At 42.1% G+C, this 20,267-nt stretch overlaps 1 protein-coding gene across 1 annotated transcript in view; it reads left to right on the top strand.

Annotated features, from left to right (window-relative positions):
* Nucleotides 1-774: 774 nt before the first annotated feature.
* Nucleotides 775-20,267, top strand: part of ppp2r5a (protein phosphatase 2, regulatory subunit B', alpha isoform) — a 69,132-nt gene continuing 49,639 nt past the window's right edge. Inside the window, exon 1 of the mRNA XM_080541161.1 lies at nucleotides 775-1,870. Within this exon, the coding sequence (XP_080397287.1) occupies nucleotides 1,723-1,870 (148 nt within the window). The 5' untranslated portion in view covers nucleotides 775-1,722. The remainder of the gene's footprint in view (nucleotides 1,871-20,267) is intronic.

The following is a 20,267-nucleotide window of genomic DNA, read 5'->3' as shown; positions in this document are numbered from 1 at the left end:
GATGTCTCTCTAATGCAATAAGGAGCAACAAAATAAGCTTTCTTAGGATGTTCATGTTGTCAACATTAGGAAGTTGAAGTGAGCTTGCTGCACTTGGTTAAAGAGTTATTCCACTTGAACGCGCTCATGTTGTAATTACGACTGTATCACTAACTGGGAAGCGTCGAGTAGAGTAGGAGAGGAATGTGGTTTTAGTGTTTAACGTGAGTATGCACCATGAGGTGTTTAATATATGTGAGTATGCACCATGAGGTGTTTAGTGTTTAATATATGTGAGTATAATGCACCATGAGGTGTTTTAGGTTTAGTCTTTAAATAATACATGTGAGTATGCACCATGAGGTGTTTTGAGTGATTGTTTGAGGAAGAGGAAGGAATCGACCAGGGACATAATTTGATACCTCATCCGGTGTAACTACATGTCTCCAACTTTTCATTGGTCTCTGGAAACGTCAGTTATTGTTTGTTTTTTTAGCATATTGTCACATGTTTAGGACCCGGTCGTAATGGAATTCAATTGGTTAAAAACGTAGAAAGAGGTCTAAACCCGCATTTTGATTGGTTAGTGGAAGTGTTTGTTAATGACGTAAACATGTGTCACAAAGGGTGCGTTCGCAATTTCCCTCTGAGAGCGCCGGAGCGCACACTGCGTTCAACGTCATAAAGCGACCAAGTAATTTGATTGGACAAGAGGCACTCCATGTGTGCTGATCAGATTTCCAGAGCGAATTTACGAACGCAGCCAAAATCTAAATCGACAACGACGGTCTCAGAAAGCTGTTTATGGTCGCAGAGGCTGGCAGCTACAGGCTGGCTTGTTCAGCATGATTTCAACTTATACAATTTATTGGGAAAAGTTATAATTGAGTTCCGAACACAACAGAAACAGTGTTGTATTGCTGTTGCCTTTGCGAGCCGAGGATCAGATAATTAGGACTACCTGAGAGGACGCAGAGCTGCGGGACATGAACATGACTCCATTGGCACTGCGCCGCTAGTCGCTAGTCCAGCTCTCCAGGCTTCACTCGGCAGGACTGTTGACTGATTTGTCTTTTCGCCCTAAATCCTTTTTGAGGACACGGATTGTACATTTTGTTTGTGTAAAAATAGCAAGTTCCACCATGAGAGTTCGCTTTAAATCATAATGTTTCATATTTGGTAGCTAACTGTTTTATATATATATATATCTATATATAATATAATATAACGTCAGCCAGCGTTGTAAGACAGGTTAGCATAGCTAGCTGGTAGCATTAGGCGTCAGGTAGAGGATGACATTAGCTGCTAGCTTAGCATCATTAGCTGTGGCTAGCTAGTATCCTTGTTTACTTTGAGGTAGTCGGCTTGCTGGCTATGTGATAATTATAGCAACAGGTTATTTGCAATAATGAAAAGTCAACAAATATAGCGAACAGTTACCTAGTAATTTAGGTAACATTTTTTTGTTTCTGTCAACTGTCAGTCCTGAGCTAGCTTCTTCTGTTCTGCTTTCATAAGCGTAGTGTTGTAAACAGGACTGGACACTCAACATGCGGGCTTTGGAGACCGATTAGCTAGCGAGCTGTGGATAATACAAGGATAGGTGTGCTTCAGCAAATCTTGTGGTCTGCTCAATAATTTCAAGTTGTAGACATGTTTTGATGCGAATACTTGTAGAAAACATTGACTCTAGCGAAGGTGCACTTGTCAGGAACTATTTTTTTTTACAGTTAATGCATCAAAATGTCGGCTATCTCTGCGTCTGAGAAAGTGGACGGGTTCACGCGAAAATCTATGAGAAAGGCCCAGAAACAGAAGAAGTCCCAAGGTTCTTCCCAGTTCCGGACCCAGAGCACCCTGGTGGAGCTGTCACCCCTCCCGCAGCTGAAAGGTAAGAGGACAACACTGCCTGGAATAAAGACTCAATACTCTGTGTGAAATAGTGTGTTTGATATTTTGTCTTTATTTGAGCCAACGTCAATACCTGGCAACGGCAAGATAGTACACTGTACACAAACTGGGGTGTTGATATTCAAATGTATTTATCTTTCTATTTTGGTAGTTAAAAATACGAAAAGGGCGATTTTTGTTAACAATTGGAGTTGACTTTGCTTGCCAGACCAAGCTGTGGTTTGCGGCCAGGTGTGTTGACATGTGAAGTGCCAATCCTGGCTGACTAGTGACTACATAAGTGGCAAATAATTGATCGACTGGTACATTGGTTACAATCTGTTATGAACCTGTCCAATGTATTATTACTGTCAGCTGGTCCACTGTCTGCCATAAGCACGCGCTGTGCTGCATTATGTTTTTACCATCAATCAACTAGTAGTAGTAGCCTACATATTGTAATACGAATCACTTCAGTAGTTGTGAAGTAGTGAAGGTATTTCCAGTGCACAAAGACACGAGGCATAACGTCTAGCAAATATATTGTTATTATGCATAAGCCTAGTGTGAAACATATTTAATGACATATTTGTGTTGTGAGAACTTAGCTAAGGTGGCGGATCATTGGTCAAGTCAGGAGGATTGTAATGTTCAGGGGGCCAACTGTTCTATGTCACTTTGCCTTGAGAAGCCAGTGACATGTTGCTAAGTTACAGGTTGTCTTTACTGTTCACTTGTCTCACTGGTTCTCCAAGATGGACTCTTGACATTGAGCTGTGACATTGGGAATGTGTGTGTTATGCAGTGTGGGGCAGCTAGTTCGTTTCAATGAAGAGATAGGAATGCTGATACTGTTTTTATTTGACTGTTTCTGTACATTTTCCTGACTACTTTTATGAGAGGAAATTGAACCAGGAAGGTATCACACAGGTGCAAGGTTAGAGGATCCCACCCCACAGCACTGTGACTCACCCAATACAGTTGAACTTTGAACATGCTTTACTCCACAATACTTTATTAATCGGCAGCTTCACCCTTGCATATTACAAAATGTTTGTTTCTCAAAAGATCGGGACATGTTTAAGACGACCACGAATGGTTAGTAGTCACATATGACGTGAAATTTCAAGCTTCCTTCAGTCAACTTTGTAAACAAGGTCAAGGGCTTTGCTTTGCTGTGTGTGTGTGTGTGTGTGTGTGTGTGTGTGTGTGTGTGTGTGTGTGTGTCTGTAATCCAGTGGATTTGTTGTTTTCATTATTCAATAGTAGACACATTCACTCAAAAACATCACATTTTAAAACAACCTCTGAGTCAAGATATCTCGTTAGAATTCCCTCATCGGTTCTGATGTTCCAAATTGCCCATTTAATTCAATTCAACTCCCAAGATTCCCCCCTCCATCCCACACAGGTCTTTCTGTTGAACACAGCTAGCACGTGCTGCTCTCTGGTAATCCCTGGCATAGTAGAGAATGGCTGGAGTGCCTAAACCTATTTTAATGTGGTATGAGACTATTTTAGGAAGTAAATACAGATCTTGCGATTCAATAGCTATGATGCAGCTGCATGCCTAATGATAGTTCAAGATGGTATGCGACATGGATTGATTGGAAATCCACATTAAAATGGATTTGGCCTTCTCCTTTTAGTAATTATGTAATAAGCAGGGTGACACAGGTATTGACACAGCACTTGGGAGAGCCTGGCTAGTCGTGACTTATGAATCCACTATGAATTATTCCTGTTGAAAGACTTGGCCAGATAACCCAAACCAGGTCATACTGCTCATGAGGCCTATAGCAAGTTGAAATGGCATATTTTGCTAATTCAATCTGTAATGTTGGTGCAGCCTTATGTAATCTGCTGTTGTTGTAGAGAAGAGGCTGCTGAATGTCAATTCATTCAGGTGTCCATATATAATTTTCTCCTTAAGCCGAAGGGAAGCTGTGCTAGAGCTTAAGTAACCGTCAAGTCACTTTACGTTAAGCACACGTGGACTCCTCAGGTCTATGCTTCCAGTTAGGAGGGCTAACGCTTAATTTTCTCATGGTTCTTCATCAGACGAGTTGAGACGAGTTCCAGCATGTTGAAATAACAGGAGAATGAAGCAGAGCCTCTATATAACCTTCCATTAACTGCTGCTAATAGATTTAGAAGGTTCTTGACTGGTTTGAGCAGTATGTTCTTCTTGCAACTGTATCACCAGTGTATGAACGTAGGGTTTACGAGACATGAACGACCCCACCTGTGGAACCAGTAGCCCTGGTGCAGAATGAGAGAGCTGGGAGGTGTGTGTGGGGGGGGGGGGGGGTCCACTGCTGACCCAGCCAACAGCAGGATTCCGCTCCCAGGAGTTGAAGCCTGGAGGAAGGGTGCAGCAATGATCCTCTTTTTTCTGAAGAGAAATTGAAAACGTCTAACACCTAGAATAGTCTTCTACTCTTTCACATTTTATTTTCATGATTCCACCAGTATGGCAGTATGATTTGATCGGGACCTTAACAGGATGGTTCAGTCTAATTTCATGTTTCTGTGAAAGGTAATCTTACCCAGAGTTGTCCTCATAGCAGGGTTTCAGTAGCCGCTATCAGCCCCAGATCATTGCAGATCAGATCATCATCCAGATCATTGCATATTATTGCTATCACAATAAAAGCATGTAGGAGATTTAGGCCTGTGGCCATTGGCCAAGGTGCTGCTAACTGTGCTAGTAGGTAACTGTTAGTCTGTGCTAGTAGGTAACTGTTAGCCTGTGCTATTAGGTAACTGTTAGTCTGTGCTAGTAGGTAACTGTTAGCCTGTTGCTTGTAGGTAACTGTTAGCCTGTTGCTAATAGGTAACGGATAACTAGAGAAGCTTTCACTACTGGCCTATGAGGACAGAACCATGCCGTAAACCTCTACCCCTGTTACTATTGACTACATGCATGGGTGGAATGCATAAAAAACATAGCAGACGGTTTCAGCCTCATGTGATGATAATTGTGGAGTGACTGACTCACTCTCTGCAGGGTGGGTGGGTCAGTGCTGGGTGGGGTGGTGTGGGGGCTCATTGTGACAGGTGCTTTTGGGGAGGGCGGTGAACATTTGTTGCTGGTGGCCGCATTAGTTCTCTGAGTGTGGCATGTTGCGAAAGGAAATGACTGGTATTGGGCAAAGCTATGCCTCCATTTTAGCATTTCAGAATTACCTGCAAAACACACCCGTAGACCTGCACAACACACCCTTAGACCTGCACAACACACCCTTAGACCTGCACAACACACCCGTAGACCTGCAAAACACACCCTTAGCCCTCATGTCAACAGGGCCCAGTGTTTTCCCGTAGGTTTTTTTCAGCAGTGGGTGTCAAGTGTTGAATTGCACTGCTGACGTAGCCCCCCACCGGTGTCACGGGGGAGGGGAGGGGGTGTCAGGGGGGAGGGGTGCACACATGCAGACATACCCCCCCCAACTGTGTCAGGGTGATGTCAGTTCAGGTGACTCAAGACTTGAATTCAAATGAAGATTTATTGCAATATTGTGTAACGCTGAATAGACTCACCGTGGTAAGTGTGGGAGAGCCATAAAAGCGGAATTGTACCCTCCTTAAAGCGGACGTTTACCCTGTAATCCAGTGTTGTTGTTTTTTTTTTGTTATTCAACAGTTGACGCATTCACAAAAAATTGCTATATCCCTTTGAATGCCCTCATCAGTCCTGACTTTCCAAATGGCCCCTTTCATTCAGTTCCTAGAACTTCCTACAACTCCCAAGTTCCCCCTCTCCCTCCCACATAAATGGACTGCACTAACAGCGCTTTTCCATTGACCAGACCGGGAGGGCACGGTACAGCACGTATCTTACCCGTACCGTACTTTCAGAAACGCTTCTCCCTTATACACAACAGACCTGGAGCGAGCCGGGACAGTAGGAGGGAGGAGTTAAGCGTCATAAGTAGGGCTGTCCCAAACGACTATTTTTCTAACGATTAATCTAGTGATTATTTTTTCGGTTAGTCTAACGACTAATTTAACGATTAGTGTAACGATTATTTTTTTGCTGTTCGATTAATGTATCACTTAATTTTCCCCACCGCGTCAGCGCAGTGCCGCAATTGCAGCTAGATTTTTAATTTTTAATTTTTTGCAACGCACATTACGCAAGTCGACGTATTGACGTAGTCGACTACGTCGACGCGTCGTCCCAGCCCTAGTCATAAGAGCACTTCACTATAATAAGTGCCGCTATACAGCTCAGTGAGCTCACCCAAAAAACTCACCCAATCGCCGATCACACGACTCCAAAAACGATACGGCAAAACTAAATGTTGAAATGGCAGTAATACCACGTTCATTGATAAAATGACAAGCAGGGTTCGACAGTAACGCCGTTTTACTTGCCCGGACCAAGTAAAACATTCGCCGGGGTTGTTTGCGCGAGCCCGATGACGCTGCTAGATCCCGGATATTTTTACCTGTGTGCAGGAAGAACAACAGACGGCGCAGGCGCGAGACTAGACTAGATGATCGTGAGTGAAGATATTATCAAAGCGTACGCGCCTGTCGGATCACCCGTACGCTTTGATAATATCTTCACTCACGATCATCTAGTGTAGTCTCGCGCCTGCGCCATCTGTTGTTCTATGGCGTTACTGTCGAACCCTGATAAGGGATGGAAAGGGGGGATGGCAGTTTTAGAAGGGGGATGATAAAGCGGGCGGGACTGTGGAATGGCCATAATAGCGATTTTTTTTTGTTATGCTTGTTGTAAAGAAAAGTTCTATGATGTATTGAAATGACATTAAACTAAGATAATAAGATGGTTATCATCATTTTTCTAATCTTTATTAATAAGAAATTACAGAAAAAGTAAATTACATTTGCCTAGAGCGAAATCTGTTGTGATTTTAAAATGGCGGTTAGCGGTGAACTGGATGTCTACCTGGGATGACGTTATTGTGACAATTTCCATTGACCAATCAGCGGTCTGCAGCGTCACATCGTAGCACGGATAGTACCTTTCGCCTTGAGTCAGGAAGGGTAGCTAAAATCAGTACGTGTACTACGGCCCGGTATGGCCTAGTTGGCAGTGGAGAAAGCAAAACAAACCGGGGTACGGCACGGTAGTGGAAAAGCTCCATTATATACCTGAGGTCCGTCTCTTGAGCAGCGCTAGAGCTAGCGTGTGTAGAGCTAGCGTGTGTAGAGCAAGCTTTTGTAGAGCTAGCCTGTGCTGGTCTCTGGGCATCACTGGCATCGTAGAGCAGCGTCAGAGTGCAAAAACTCTTGTCTGATGTATTTGAATGTGGTATGAGACTTAAGCACAGACCTTGTGTGTTTTCTATAGCTATGATGCATCATGCTGCACATGAAATGATGATGAAACACTGGTGTGCCGCCTTAGGTACAAAACCATATCTCTATATCTAGTCAAGGTCACTTGAATAAGCCAGATGTATCAGCTGTGGCGAAGTTCAGTTGGGACAATCGTGTGTGTGTGTCAGAGAGAAAGAATATTTTGACTCGGCTCAGGTGCGGGCCCTGTTTCCCAGGGTGCACTGGGCTCATAAGTCCTGGCTGCCGTGCGTTGTTACTATGCCCAGATCCCCAGAGCTCCCAGAGGGCTCCGAGCCTGCCTTCTCTCGCTCGTTCCCTTTTAAAACTGTCTTTTAAATAACTCGCGTGGGTTGAATTCGCTGTGTCATTCACATTTAAATATTCCCTGGGCGTAAAGATAGGTAGAGGGCTTGAACTCAATACGATGGATGTTTGATTTATGTTAAATCCATCCAACGCCTGATGGGGGATGTGGGCTACCTCCTGGTTGTACATTAGCGTACTTATAATTATAATAATACATTAGACTTATGTAGTGCTTTTCTATACACTCAAAGACGCTTTACAAACTGAAAAGATTGAGTAGTAATAATAAAAAGAAAAGAAAAGAGAGTATAGGGGCCTAATTAAGGTAGTGCTGGGGACACATGGGGAGGGGGAGAGGGTTGATTGGTGATGGCAAGATTGAAGAGGTGGGTTTTGAGGGCCTGTTTAAATGTTGGCAGGGTGTTGGCCTGTCTGATGTGGTTGGGGAGGGCGTTCCAGAGGGACAGGGCCTTTTCAGCCGCAGCCCCATCACCCCAGGTCCGGAGCTTGGTCCTGGTGGTCTTGAGCGTGGTTTGGTCGTCAGATCTGAGGTAACGGGGTGGGGTGTGGAGGGGGACGAGGTTGGCAAGGTAGCAGGGGGACAGATTGTTGATGGTTGACAGGCAAGCGATAGCTTTGGACTCGTATGAATGCTGCTGTCGTCACAAAGCCTTTTTGTTGGTCTATAAAAGGTTTAAGGTATTAGTAGGCCTATTACAAATGATGGGAGATATGGTTTTCTCTGCTTGGTCTTCTTGGCAATTATTCAGTCATATCAGAATACCTCAATATGAGAATAATGCTGTTCTGAACCAGATGTCTCTGGCTGTGACATTTCTCTTCTTGTCTCATGTAGTGTCTGTATTTCCATTTCCTCCAAGGTTTCATAATTAAATGTTTTGAGAGTCTAAATGCCTAGAGGCAGGAGGACTGAAGGGTAAATGGGGTTTATGTAACGACGGGTCAGAGATGGGCTAAATGCATGAATGTCATTGTATCATTCAGGCAATGGAAGTGCAGCTGTAAAGATGCTGTAAAGATGCTGCTTCCTGCCTGGGAAGTGGAGAGATGCTAGTGTGTTTATTATAGCCCCCGTTGTTGTGGCAAAAACCATGACTCACTAGGAGACCGGCGTGGTTGCCGTGACAACCAGAAGCTCTGAGAGGTATTTCTCAGAGCAAAGCTAGACTAAATTTGAGATTTTTTCCATAGATAGCTCAGGGTTCATTTAGTTGAATGTTTGAAGTCAGGCTGTTTTTTTGTTTGTTGTTTTTAATGTCCCGTCTTTTACCATGTGTTCACTTACTGTGTGATGAGTTCTTAAACTCATCAGAATTATACGTATTGTCTGTTTTTGTCTAAGGTGAAGTGTCCTATGACCCACAGGTAAAATGTACTAAACTCTTTAAAAACTTGAAACATTATCGTCAATGACAGAATTTGGCACATTTGGGCAGTCAGGGAAACAGCAAGACGGAGACTTAACATACCGTATTTTCCGGACTATAAGTCGCTCCGGAGTATAAGTCGCATCAGTCAAAAAATGCGACATTAAGAGGAAAAAAAACATATATAAGTCGCACTGGACTATAAGTCGCATTTATTTAGAAATACATTTCACAAAATCCAAGACCAAGAACAGACATTTAATCTGGAAAGGCAAGTTTATTCAACTACACAATAGCACACAGAACAACAGGCTGAATAGAAGTCCGGTATGTTAACGTAAAGCATTAACAGTTATTCAGCAACACAATAGCATAAAGAACATACCTGGGAAGCTGAATAGGCTAAATGAACATAACAAGCCAGCGAGTCCAACAAGCAAGTTACCAGTAAGCAAGTTCACCAAGCTACCGTTTGCTTAGCTTCAACAAGCTAATGTTTTAGATAACTTCTTCAGGGGTATAGGAGCAGCATATAGTTGTCACAAGCCCAGAGCGGCCCAGAGCGCCCTCTGTCGGCTGTAGACGGTAATGTTTACTCCTTGGTTCATGTCAGTCAGTATGAAATTATATATATATATATATTGACTTATAGTCCGGAAAATACGGTACTAGGTCAAGACACGGTTGTGCTCGATTTGAGTCCACTAGCCTATCGTTACCCAAGTTTGTTCTCCCAACGCGTCAACAACAGGCTCTAATGGCAATCTTTGACATGCTGCATCATGTGACTTGTTTCCACTGTGTTTCCAGCAGACGAGGAATGAATTAATATTTTTCAAACATCACTGGGTTGCAGCAAGCTCTCCTATAGCTCAGCAGATGAGTCAATTCAGTCATTTTTTATTATGTAAAACGCTCTGACTCATTTGCAGGTCCTTAGATGGTTAAAAGGTGATGCTAGGTTTTCATGATTTTCAAAGGAAGACAACAATAGTTTATTATTAGCCCATAATAACCCACAAACGGCATTAGTGCTATCTCTAACATCCCAGAACCATTTTGAATTGGAGGGAGCTAGTTTTGGGTAGTGGGGAGGGGGGGGGTGGCTTCTTCCAGGTTGCCAGATGAAATCCTCAGTATAAATGTTAACGTAATGCCAGCTGTAGTTGGGAAATGTACCGATCGTTGTGATCGATATGTTACGGGAAAGGATTTGAACGCTATGAAAGATCAACGATTCTTTTCTGTTGCGTGTTTGACATGATCTGGTCTGCGGTTGTAGTGTTGTCCTGTAGGGCTGTCCCAAACGACTATTTTTCTAACGATTAATCTAGCGATTATTTTTTGGGTTGGTCGATTAGTCTAACGACTAATTTAACGATATTTTTTCCCCTGTTCGGTTTTTTGTTTTTGTTTTTTTAATTATCATGTGTAGGCCCCTTTCCACCTCACTGCTATGTTTAGCCAACTTGAATGCCAACATGGCCATTTAGAAGTCTGTCCATCACCACAACACATAGCTAGCTAGTAGCTACATAGCTAGCTAACGTTACTCTCGCTGCTATGTTATGATTAGCTAAATTGATGCTAACGTAGCATGCGAGCTACGAGCTAGATAACGTGCAGTAGGTGCGAGCACCACAATGACAATAGGCTACCGTAGCTAGCCAGCGACATAGCTAACGTTACTAACACCAGAAAACAAGACATACAAACTGTGGTGAGCTACATTGCTTGTGTAACATTAGCTAGTAGCTATCCATTTTTCACTCATACACGGCCGGAAAAGTGAACAGAAATACAACGGTGACTTACGGTGGTGCTATCTTGCGGCTGTCTTCACAAAGAGCTCCAGGATGCTTTCGCTTGAGGTGCTCGTTCATTGCAGACGTACTGCTGTGATAGGCCATTTCATTTTTGCTTATTTTATTTTGCTTGTTTTTTTTGTGCTTATTTTTTTGCTAAAAAAAAAAAAAAAAAAAAAGTGTAATTTTTTACATTTACGACGCACTGACGCACATTACGCAAGTCGACGTATTGACGTAGTCGATTACGTCGACGAATCGTAACAGCCCTATTGTCCTGTATCATGTCTTGATAAACCTTTCAAGAACTCTACTGCGGGGGGTTGGGGGGGGGGGTCTGACCTCTAAGCGCAGGCCCAGGGGACACTTGGGTCAGTTCGGTTGACGAGACCACTTTCTCGGTAACCGTACTAGGGCTGTTACGATTAGTTGACGTCATCTACGTCGGTTTGCGTAATATGCGTCGGTTAGTCGTAAATATATATATATATTTTTTTTTTTAAATAAGCAAAAAAAAGAAGCAAAAATGAAATGGCCTATCACAGCAGTACGTCTGCAATGAACGAGCACCTCAAGCGAAACCATCCTGGAGCTCTTTGTGAAGACAGCCACAAGATAGCACCACCGTAAGTCACCATTGTATTTCTGTTCACTTTTCCGGCCGTGTATGAGTGAAAAATGGATAGCTACTAGCTAATGTTACACAAGCAATGTAGCTCACCACAGTTTGTATGTCTTGTCTTCTGGTGTTAGTAACGTTAGCTATGTAGCTGGCTAGCTATGGTAGCCTATTGTCATTGTGGTGCTCGCACCTACTGTATGTTATCTAGCTCGTAGCTTGCATGCTACGTTAGCATCAATTTAGCTAATCATAACATAGCAGCGAGAGTAACGTTAGCTAGCTATGTAGCTACTAGCTAGCTATGTGTTGTGGTGATGGACAGACTTCTAAATGGCCATGTTGGCATTCAAGTTGGCTAAACATAGCAGTGAGGTGGAAATTAAGGGGCCTACACACGCCCCAAAAAAAATATATATTTTTTTTCCCGAACGTTAAAAAAAAAAAAAAGTTAAATTAGTCGTTAGACTATTCGACTAATCGACAAAATAATCGGTCCCCAGTCTCCCAGACTTAATGTGAGTATAGGACCCTGCGCTGGAGTCACTGTCGCCGACAGTCTGGATTAACACTTGAAGGAAGGAAATTTAAAAGCTCAAAATAAACCATATGAGAGTGTTGTTCCTTCTCTGTATTTTTTTGTGTGTTTTTTAGCTTTCTTTTGAACTTCACTGGGCTCTGTCGAAGGCCCGGCGAGGCTGCAATGCCCTTAGATAAGTGCCCAATCCCAAACAGAGCCTGCGGTTTTGTTTATGGTATGTTGACGGTTTGTTATTAGAAACCAGGCTTCAGAGTGGACCCGTTGTTTGTACTGTGTGTAGTCGCCTGTATCACAGAGAACAAGGGAAGCTTATAGTTCTAGTGTGGGGAGCACAGTCTCCTAGAGGGAGTATTAGGGGGTATTGATGGGATTTAACCAGTTCCGATGCCATTATGGATTTTGTGTTTGATTATTGGGAGGACGGGGTGGATGGATGGGGGTGGGGGGACCAGTTTTCACCAGCGATGCTTAAAATAATTGTCCAGTGACTCTCACAGAAACCATCAATAAATTCAAGGAATCCATGTTTTAAAACTCTATCAGTTTTATTTAGCCTATTAGTAGTCATTCATTTACAGCAAAAGCCATGACTTGTTGCAAGGCTGCGTATGGTATATCTGGGGTTGATGATGGTGATAATAATAATAATAACTTTTATTTGTATAGCACTTTTCCTGCAAACGTTGCAGATCAAAGTGCTTTAACAATGATGATAACGATGGCCCAGCTGTACTGGTATCGGGAGGTGTGTGTGCAGCTTTATGCAACGCTTCATCAACAAATGTTTCAACATGGAGCTCCTATTGCTGCCTTACACGAAGATGCCCTTTTGCACAAGTGCCATTTTACTGTTTCACAATCCACTTTTGTGAAATTAATTCACACTTGCGAGAGCACTCTGTTCTCTCATTGGTGATGATGTAAATAAAAGGCAATGAAGAAGTGACTGCACATAGTCACACAGCTGCACAGCTATGAATGATGATGATGATGATGACAAAAAAAGCTTTTATTCTAGGGATGCACCGAAATGAAAATTCTTGGCCGAATACCGAGTGTATACTTGCAGTTTTTCATACCATTCATTCCATACCAGTTTTTTGTACCATTGAATAAATTAAATAAATGTAGCTTTTTATTCATGCTTGTATTCATGTAAAATGTAATTATGATAATTATCAAAGTTTTGTGTTTGAAATTGTATATGCTTTATGTTACTTAATATTTCCTCACTTCATGAAAGATGTAAAAATTGTGACAGCGGCTGGTGAAAGGGGTAACAAGTCACCAATTAAAATGTTTCATCGTTGTTGAAAATCACATCACACACTCGCTAGTCAAGCCAAAATCCTGCAACGCAATGGATTCATTGAGTAATCCCCACTAGAGATGCCCCGATACCGTTTTTTGCCACCGATACCAATCACTGATCTTCTATGTGCAATATCGTCCGATCCAAGGCCGATACCAATCTTTTAACATTTTTATGAAGACTTGTCGGTCAATAAGGCCGTGTTCACACTTGACTTCTTTTTTTTGAAAAAAAGTATTAATAAAAAATAATATAAATAAAAAAGGCTTTGCTACATCAAATAGGTTTAACAACAGGCCATGGACTGGCGGTAGATTGTTTCAATAAAGTAATTGAACTCTAGCTCAATACATGCATTGTTTTAGGTAATAACTTTGCTTAATGTAAAGGTCAATAACCCAAAGTGCAATATAGGCTACAGACAAGACACTCATGTTTTTATATAACAGATATGCTCCAAAACAATGCAATGTGTCCTCTCACTCCATACAATAGGCTAGGCTACAGTCAGTGCCTCACTCTAACTCACGGGTAGCTTGGTAGGCTACCACTAGCTAGCCTTTAGCTTATCACCTCTGCTCTACCACTGACGTTAGCAAGCTAGCTAAATACACTTGTCATGCAATATTGAATTCATGAATGCGAGCAAACACTCACTGGCTATCGCATTACATTACAGTCATTTAGCTGACTCTTCACCAGAACTCACAAGTGCATCTCCTTACTAATACAAGTGACTATGAGCATACTCCGGTGCTGAAGGCATAGAATGCGAATAGCAAGCTAAAAATACAATAGGTCATTAAGAGGGAGAATCTATTAGAGACTCCCGTCTCTCGGCACTACAATAGTGGCATTAATTGTGGTACAGCTCAGGTAGGGCTACATCAGAAAAATATGTGCGACCTGGGAGAGTGTAGCGGGGCTCAATGTGAGAGAGTAGCCTACGGAATCCCACGTCTTCAACCACACTGAATGGTTGGTCGTCCAGCCCTATAAACTCAGTCACTTTTCTTGTGATCTCCTTAGCCTTCTTGCTATCCCGGTTATATGCGTGGGTGCCCTCTAAAGTGGTTCGTGTTGTTAGCGTTAGTGGGCGTTTCTCTGCCTTCTTATTTTCTTTCTCCGTGGTCAGCTTTTTAAACTCGTCGTGCTGCCTTACGTGATGGAACTTCAGGTGCCTTATTGGTTGTGTTGAAGGATTTTACCGTAACTCCCCCATGGGATATTTTATCCTTGCACAGATTGCAGATGGCATAATTGACATCCATCTCACTAACCTGATAGTACTTCCACACAGCCGACATATTTTAGTTTTTTGGGGTGCGCGCATGTGGCTTTGTTTTTGCAACAAGGCATGCATTGGCTCACTTTGTTTGCGTCATTGATCGGTTGTCTTGATCGGCGACTAGAACGCATGATCGGAATTCCCCAATCTCATATTTTTACTGAATATCGGCCGATTTAAATCGGTGGCCGATCAATCGGGGCATCTCTAATCCCCACTGCTACCTAGTTAACTATAACACTATTTTACATTGTTGGCAGGCTCACAAAACAAGCTGTGTTAGTTGAGATGTGTCATTGATTTTCAACAACGCTGAAATGTATCTGGGTCAATGACGAATAAGGCTTCTAAAAAGTTTTTTTTTAAAACTTTGTTCAAAATACATATTTTTTTTATTTTTGAGTATGTGACAATGTGCTTAAACATGCCGCATTTGTTAATTTGTTTAAATATGTTTTTTTTACTGTATTTCTAACTTAATTGCTCAAAAACTGTCAGGTGGCACAACCAATTATTTGTAAAAGTATTTATATTTTCCTATTATTTATTTATTAAGTGAAATCTTTGTCATGTATCTATTATCTATATCTATCTATATCTATTAGACAAAATAAATAAATAATAATCATTGTTTTTGGGCTGCTTTTTCCTTCACTGATAGTGGCATCTAAAATGATTAAAATTAAAGACATTATAATCGTGAAATGTTTAAAAGTGTTAATATATATTTAAGTAGACACAAATACACATTTTAGAGCATCTTGGAGCTTTATATAACAATATTTATTCCATATAGTGGCATTAATTGTGGTTGCGCCAACTGACATACCGGTTGCACCACCTGACTTTTGCCACTGATTTCAAATTAAACAGGCTTCTACTTGGACACCTGCATTAGCTTTGACCTATGCTAGCAATATCATACAAATCATTTTAAAACAGAATAGTAGTTTTATGATAAAATAACATTTTCCTAGTTTTACATTGGTTGTACCACCTGACATGGAAAATATACCCTCCTACCTCTGAGGTGAAACTATCTATTTTTATCAATATTTGAGAGCGCTCTACAAATCTTTTCACTCAGCCACAGATGTCAGACAGGGTCCTCTGGATGATGAAACATTTGGCTGATGCAATAGTCTCTTGATTTCAAAATAAAAGTCCCATGTTTACGGTTGTGCCACCCTGACATTTGAGGATTTTTTTTACGGGACAAAAGTTCCTCAATTATCTCAATAGCTTTAAAACTATTGTTATTTGTAAATGTGTGTTTATTTGAAAGGTTTCAAACATCAAATCATGCCACAGTATTTTATATTGAATATATTATTATTAAAATACCACTTTTAACAGTGTTCTTAATCTGTTCCTTTGTTGAGACGGTTGCGCCACCTGACATTTTGGGGGTTTGAGATGCTAAAACACAAAGTAATCCATATTATTAGAATGTACTGACAATACATTCAAACTAACCATGTTGTATATAATAAAATCATATATGACTTGAATTGATTAATCTATTTTTAAATGGATGAAAGCACAGGTGGGTATACCTGCTGGGCATTGCTGCCTGTCGCACCTCCGACGGTGCCAGTGGGCTGACTGCAGGGTCGTCAGCCGGGAGCCACCCTTCACTGATGTTTCGCTCCTTTACGACTACCAGATGCAAATAATATACATGACACAAAAATATGCACGTCACGTCATTGACCCATCTACATTTTTCTAAATAAAAGTCAGAACATTAAATCGGCTGCTGGCTTCTTGTCTTTCACCAACAGCTGTGACATGATACTATGATCCCATCAGTTTCCAGTGAACGCTTAACTCACACTTTTTTTTCTATAGCTTATGTAGGTTCACTTTTTCTACATTCTACGTATGAAGACATTCGTGTCTGGGGACGTTCCTCCCCAGAAGGTTGTCGAGTCATTCTGCCAACAGTCCGTTTCTTGCAATTCGGTTGTTAAGTCTGACGTCAAACGTGACGTTTAGCAATTTCCGGGTCCAAACCAGAAATTCCCCGCACCAGAGTACCAGTGTACTACAGCGGTAGAATGACAGTTCAATCGTTTTTTAGACTCGGATCTATTCATACAACAAGGGACACAGCACTTTCTGTTTTCCCCATATTGTCAGTGTTGAGCCTCGGAAAAGCGCTATATAAATATAATGAATTATTATTATTACTGAGGCATTTCGAAGAGAGCGCCTCAGCCAACTTTGGACCCGGAAACATGTCACGACTTAACAACCAAATAGTCGCGGATGCATGCTCTCTCCCACCCCTCCCCCCTCCTTACCTGCATTGTTCCTACGCACGTTAAACGCTGGAAGAGCAGTCGACACCAGTTCCCTGCTCTGTTAATGTTGTATAACAACCGTCTTAATCTGCTCTTTTGACTGCTGTTTTCATCACATGCTCTGCCGGCATCATTTGGAATGAACCCAGACAAGGTTGGAGACTGGTGGGAGAATCAGACAGATTAAGGTCTCGCCCGACCAGTCTAGCAGAGCTGCTGCAGCAGCAGCAAGACGTTCAGTCTTGGCCTTGGTCCGCCTGGCATTCGGCTTTCTCCTCATGCATAAATGCCCACATTTCGCCTACAGTAGACTGTCACACCCTTTTTTTTTATGACTTGCTGATAATGTTCTGCACGTGTTCACGCGCTTTCTGTTTGCCTTGGTTTGCACTCCTGTGTCGCCAGCCTCTAGGCCACTTTTATAGACCTGCAATGAGAACATGAGATCCTTTGGACCCTTTTATCATTTAAAAATGAAAGTATGTCCCATTTATTTATTTTTTGGGTTGCGATTCTCACTATTGTCAGTTTAAGCAGGTTAGCTGCTATAGTTAACAATAATCAACCCGTTTGGCCAACAGTGCTTCCTTGATTGTAGGATAGGTATCATATGTCTCTCTTGATTTACTTCTCCATTACTTGTAAAGCAGATTTGACCCTTCCACTTAGAGGTTGCCATCTATTTTTAATGTAGGCCTGAGAGTGAGAGGGTTGGGTCTGTTTCTTTGATAATAATAATAATAACTATTTGTATAGCGCTTTTCCTGCAAACGTTGCAGCTCAAAGTGCTCCAATCATTATATAATCATCATTTTATTATTTAGTCATTTAAAGGCAATATTAAAAAGATGGGTTTTTAGTCTTGACTGTATATTTGCTGAGGTTGCATCCCTAATGTAAACTGCCAGTGCATTCCACAATTTGGGTGCATAAAATGAGAATGCAGCCTCTCCAAATCTCTTCTTTTGTACATGTGGTACACAGAGAAAACCAGCGTCAGAAGATCTATTGGGCTGATATGCTAGCAAAAGGTCTTTCAGATATTCTGGTGCTGTGCCAGTGAGAGCTTTATAAACAAGCAGAAGGATCTTGAAATCTATTCTGAACTTAACTTGATGTTCAATAGCTTAATAACCAGGCCTATATAAAGTTCAAAACTCAACTGAACCCACAGATAAGCCTAACCCTATGGAGGAGTAACAAGGTACTGTGTGTCGTAGTGAAATCTGCACTGACCAGGAGCGTCTCTAATGGAGAGAGACTGAGCCTCTTCCCCTGGCAACATGTCCTAACAACGCAAAAATAATAATGGAGAGAATTTACATTCGTTATCTTCCCCTGCGGTTAATTTATTTTTGCACTGTGTGTTTACGGAGACTTTACTTAACGTCTGCAGTGAATTATCTTTCAGAGATGTAGCAGTGTCCTTTCTGTCATTTAGAGTCTTTGCTCAGGACTGTATTGTTTGCTGTATTGTTAGTTTTTTATGTGCAGCCAAACCACTGGTGAGAACAGGTGAAATCAGGCTGTGTGTTTTCTGTCGTCTGAAAAAAGTGCTCCTTGGTACTTTTCATTACCTGAGTGCAGTCTCGCTCATACCCAAGTAATATAATATTGATGATACACGAGTGCTGTCTCTCTCAAACTTCAAAGAGACATCCTTTTACGTTGGCATGCCATTTATCATAGCACTGTCCCTCAAGGCCTCCTGTTTCAGTTGAATAATAATCCATTCGGCCAGTAGCATCCGAGGCCTAACATCCACCTACATCTGTTGTTCTCGTTTCATGTGAGCATTTGTTTTCACCACTCTGAAACTGTCCTGACTCCTTATCGCTGCCAGTGGCAACTGTCACTCTCAATTTGATTATGTGCCCTGCTCACCCGTAAGTGGATATTCAGGTTTTTGACTGGCAGGTGTTTTTTGCTTCACAATCAGCCGTCAATGGAATAGGGCACAACCTGTCACAGAACTAGCCTAGCATGATGGATGCTCACTGCCTGACCCAAAGTCATCTAATAGTCTGATAGCCATACTCTGCGTGTGTGTTTGTACAGTACTGCTTCATACTGTGTGTGTGTGTGTGTGTGTGTGTGTGTGTGTGTGTGTGTGCGCGCGCGCGCAGCATGTGCTACTTCTGACTGTTTCTGCTGCCATTTGTACTCTGAGGTGTGACTGTGTGTCTGTGTGGTGTGTGTCTGTGTGGTGTGGTGTGTCTGTGACTGGTGGGTGTGTGGTGTGACTGGTGTGTGTGTGACTGTGTGGTGTGTGTGACTGTGTGGTGGGAGTGTGGAGTGTGTGGTGTGTGTGACTGTGTGGTGTGTGTGACTGTGTGGTGTGTGTGTCTGTGTGGTATGCCTGTGGTGTGTGTGTGTGTCTGTGTGGTGTGCAGGGATTAAAGTTCTCCGTCGCTACGACGGATTTCCGTCAATTTATTCCAAGTTGCGACGGATTTATTCCAAGTTGTGACGGATTTTACCTGGTGTAATATGATTTGTAGAGGCATACAATCTATTTTGATGTTGGTATTAGTAGGGGTGTAACGATATATCGATTCATTGACTAACGATCTGATTACATCGACGCAATGTAAAAATATCGATCTATATCGTCATCTTATGCGCGCAGAGAGAGAGAGACTTGAAAAAGATACGAATGTTTTTCATTTTTGATGAGAGACAGTAAGTCTATCCCTTTTAATATATATTTTGGAACATCTCTCTAAACCAGGGACGTTAACATACTCGCGTTCGCAATGTGTGACTCGCATTCACCGTGTGTCTGTCTACTGGCTCGGCTCCACTTCTCGGCTCCTCCTCCTCTCGCGTTCGGCAATCTCCGGTGATCTTCGGAAAAATGTTCGGCTTGTGTGAGTGCGTCTAATGAGAGTGCGTCTAACGGGAGTCTAATGGGCGAATACATTGACCGTTTTGGACACCAAAGATATTTTTTAACATCTACTCTTCGAGGCGAATCCAGTCAGACCAATATCAGACCTGCTGGACGTGTGTGACACGTGTGTGACACGTGTGTGGTTGTGTGTGTGTGTGTGTGTGTGTGTGTGTGTGTGCGTGTGTGACTGGATGTCTCTCTGAACCTGTGTGTGTGTGTGTGTGTGTATGTTAATGAGCTGTATGTTAATTACCACTTATTACAATTGATAATTGTGTTAGATTGGCATATGATATCGCGTCATATCGATCATATCGTCATATCGATCTTGAATCGAATCGAATCGAAATCGTATCGTGACTGACATTGTGAAATCGTCAAACATTGTATCGTCATACAAACAAATCGATATAATATCGTATCGTGATGAAGCTGGTGATTTACACCCCTAGGTATTAGGTATATAAATGATATATAATAGCCTATATAGCCTACATATAGGCCTTTATTGGCTACAACTATGCGACAGTAACAGAGCGGGGTGCACTGACGCTGAACCCCTCATAGTGATAAGTAGGTGGACATGGCGCGTGGTGCTGAAATAGCCAACATGCGGTGTGTGGT

The sequence above is a fragment of the Nansenia antarctica genome, assembly GCF_963989245.1.
Source record: "Nansenia antarctica genome assembly, chromosome: 1".
Taxonomy (NCBI): domain Eukaryota; kingdom Metazoa; phylum Chordata; class Actinopteri; order Argentiniformes; family Microstomatidae; genus Nansenia; species Nansenia antarctica.
Note: the sequence above shows the minus strand (reverse complement) of the source record. Positions and strands in the feature narration are given on the sequence as shown.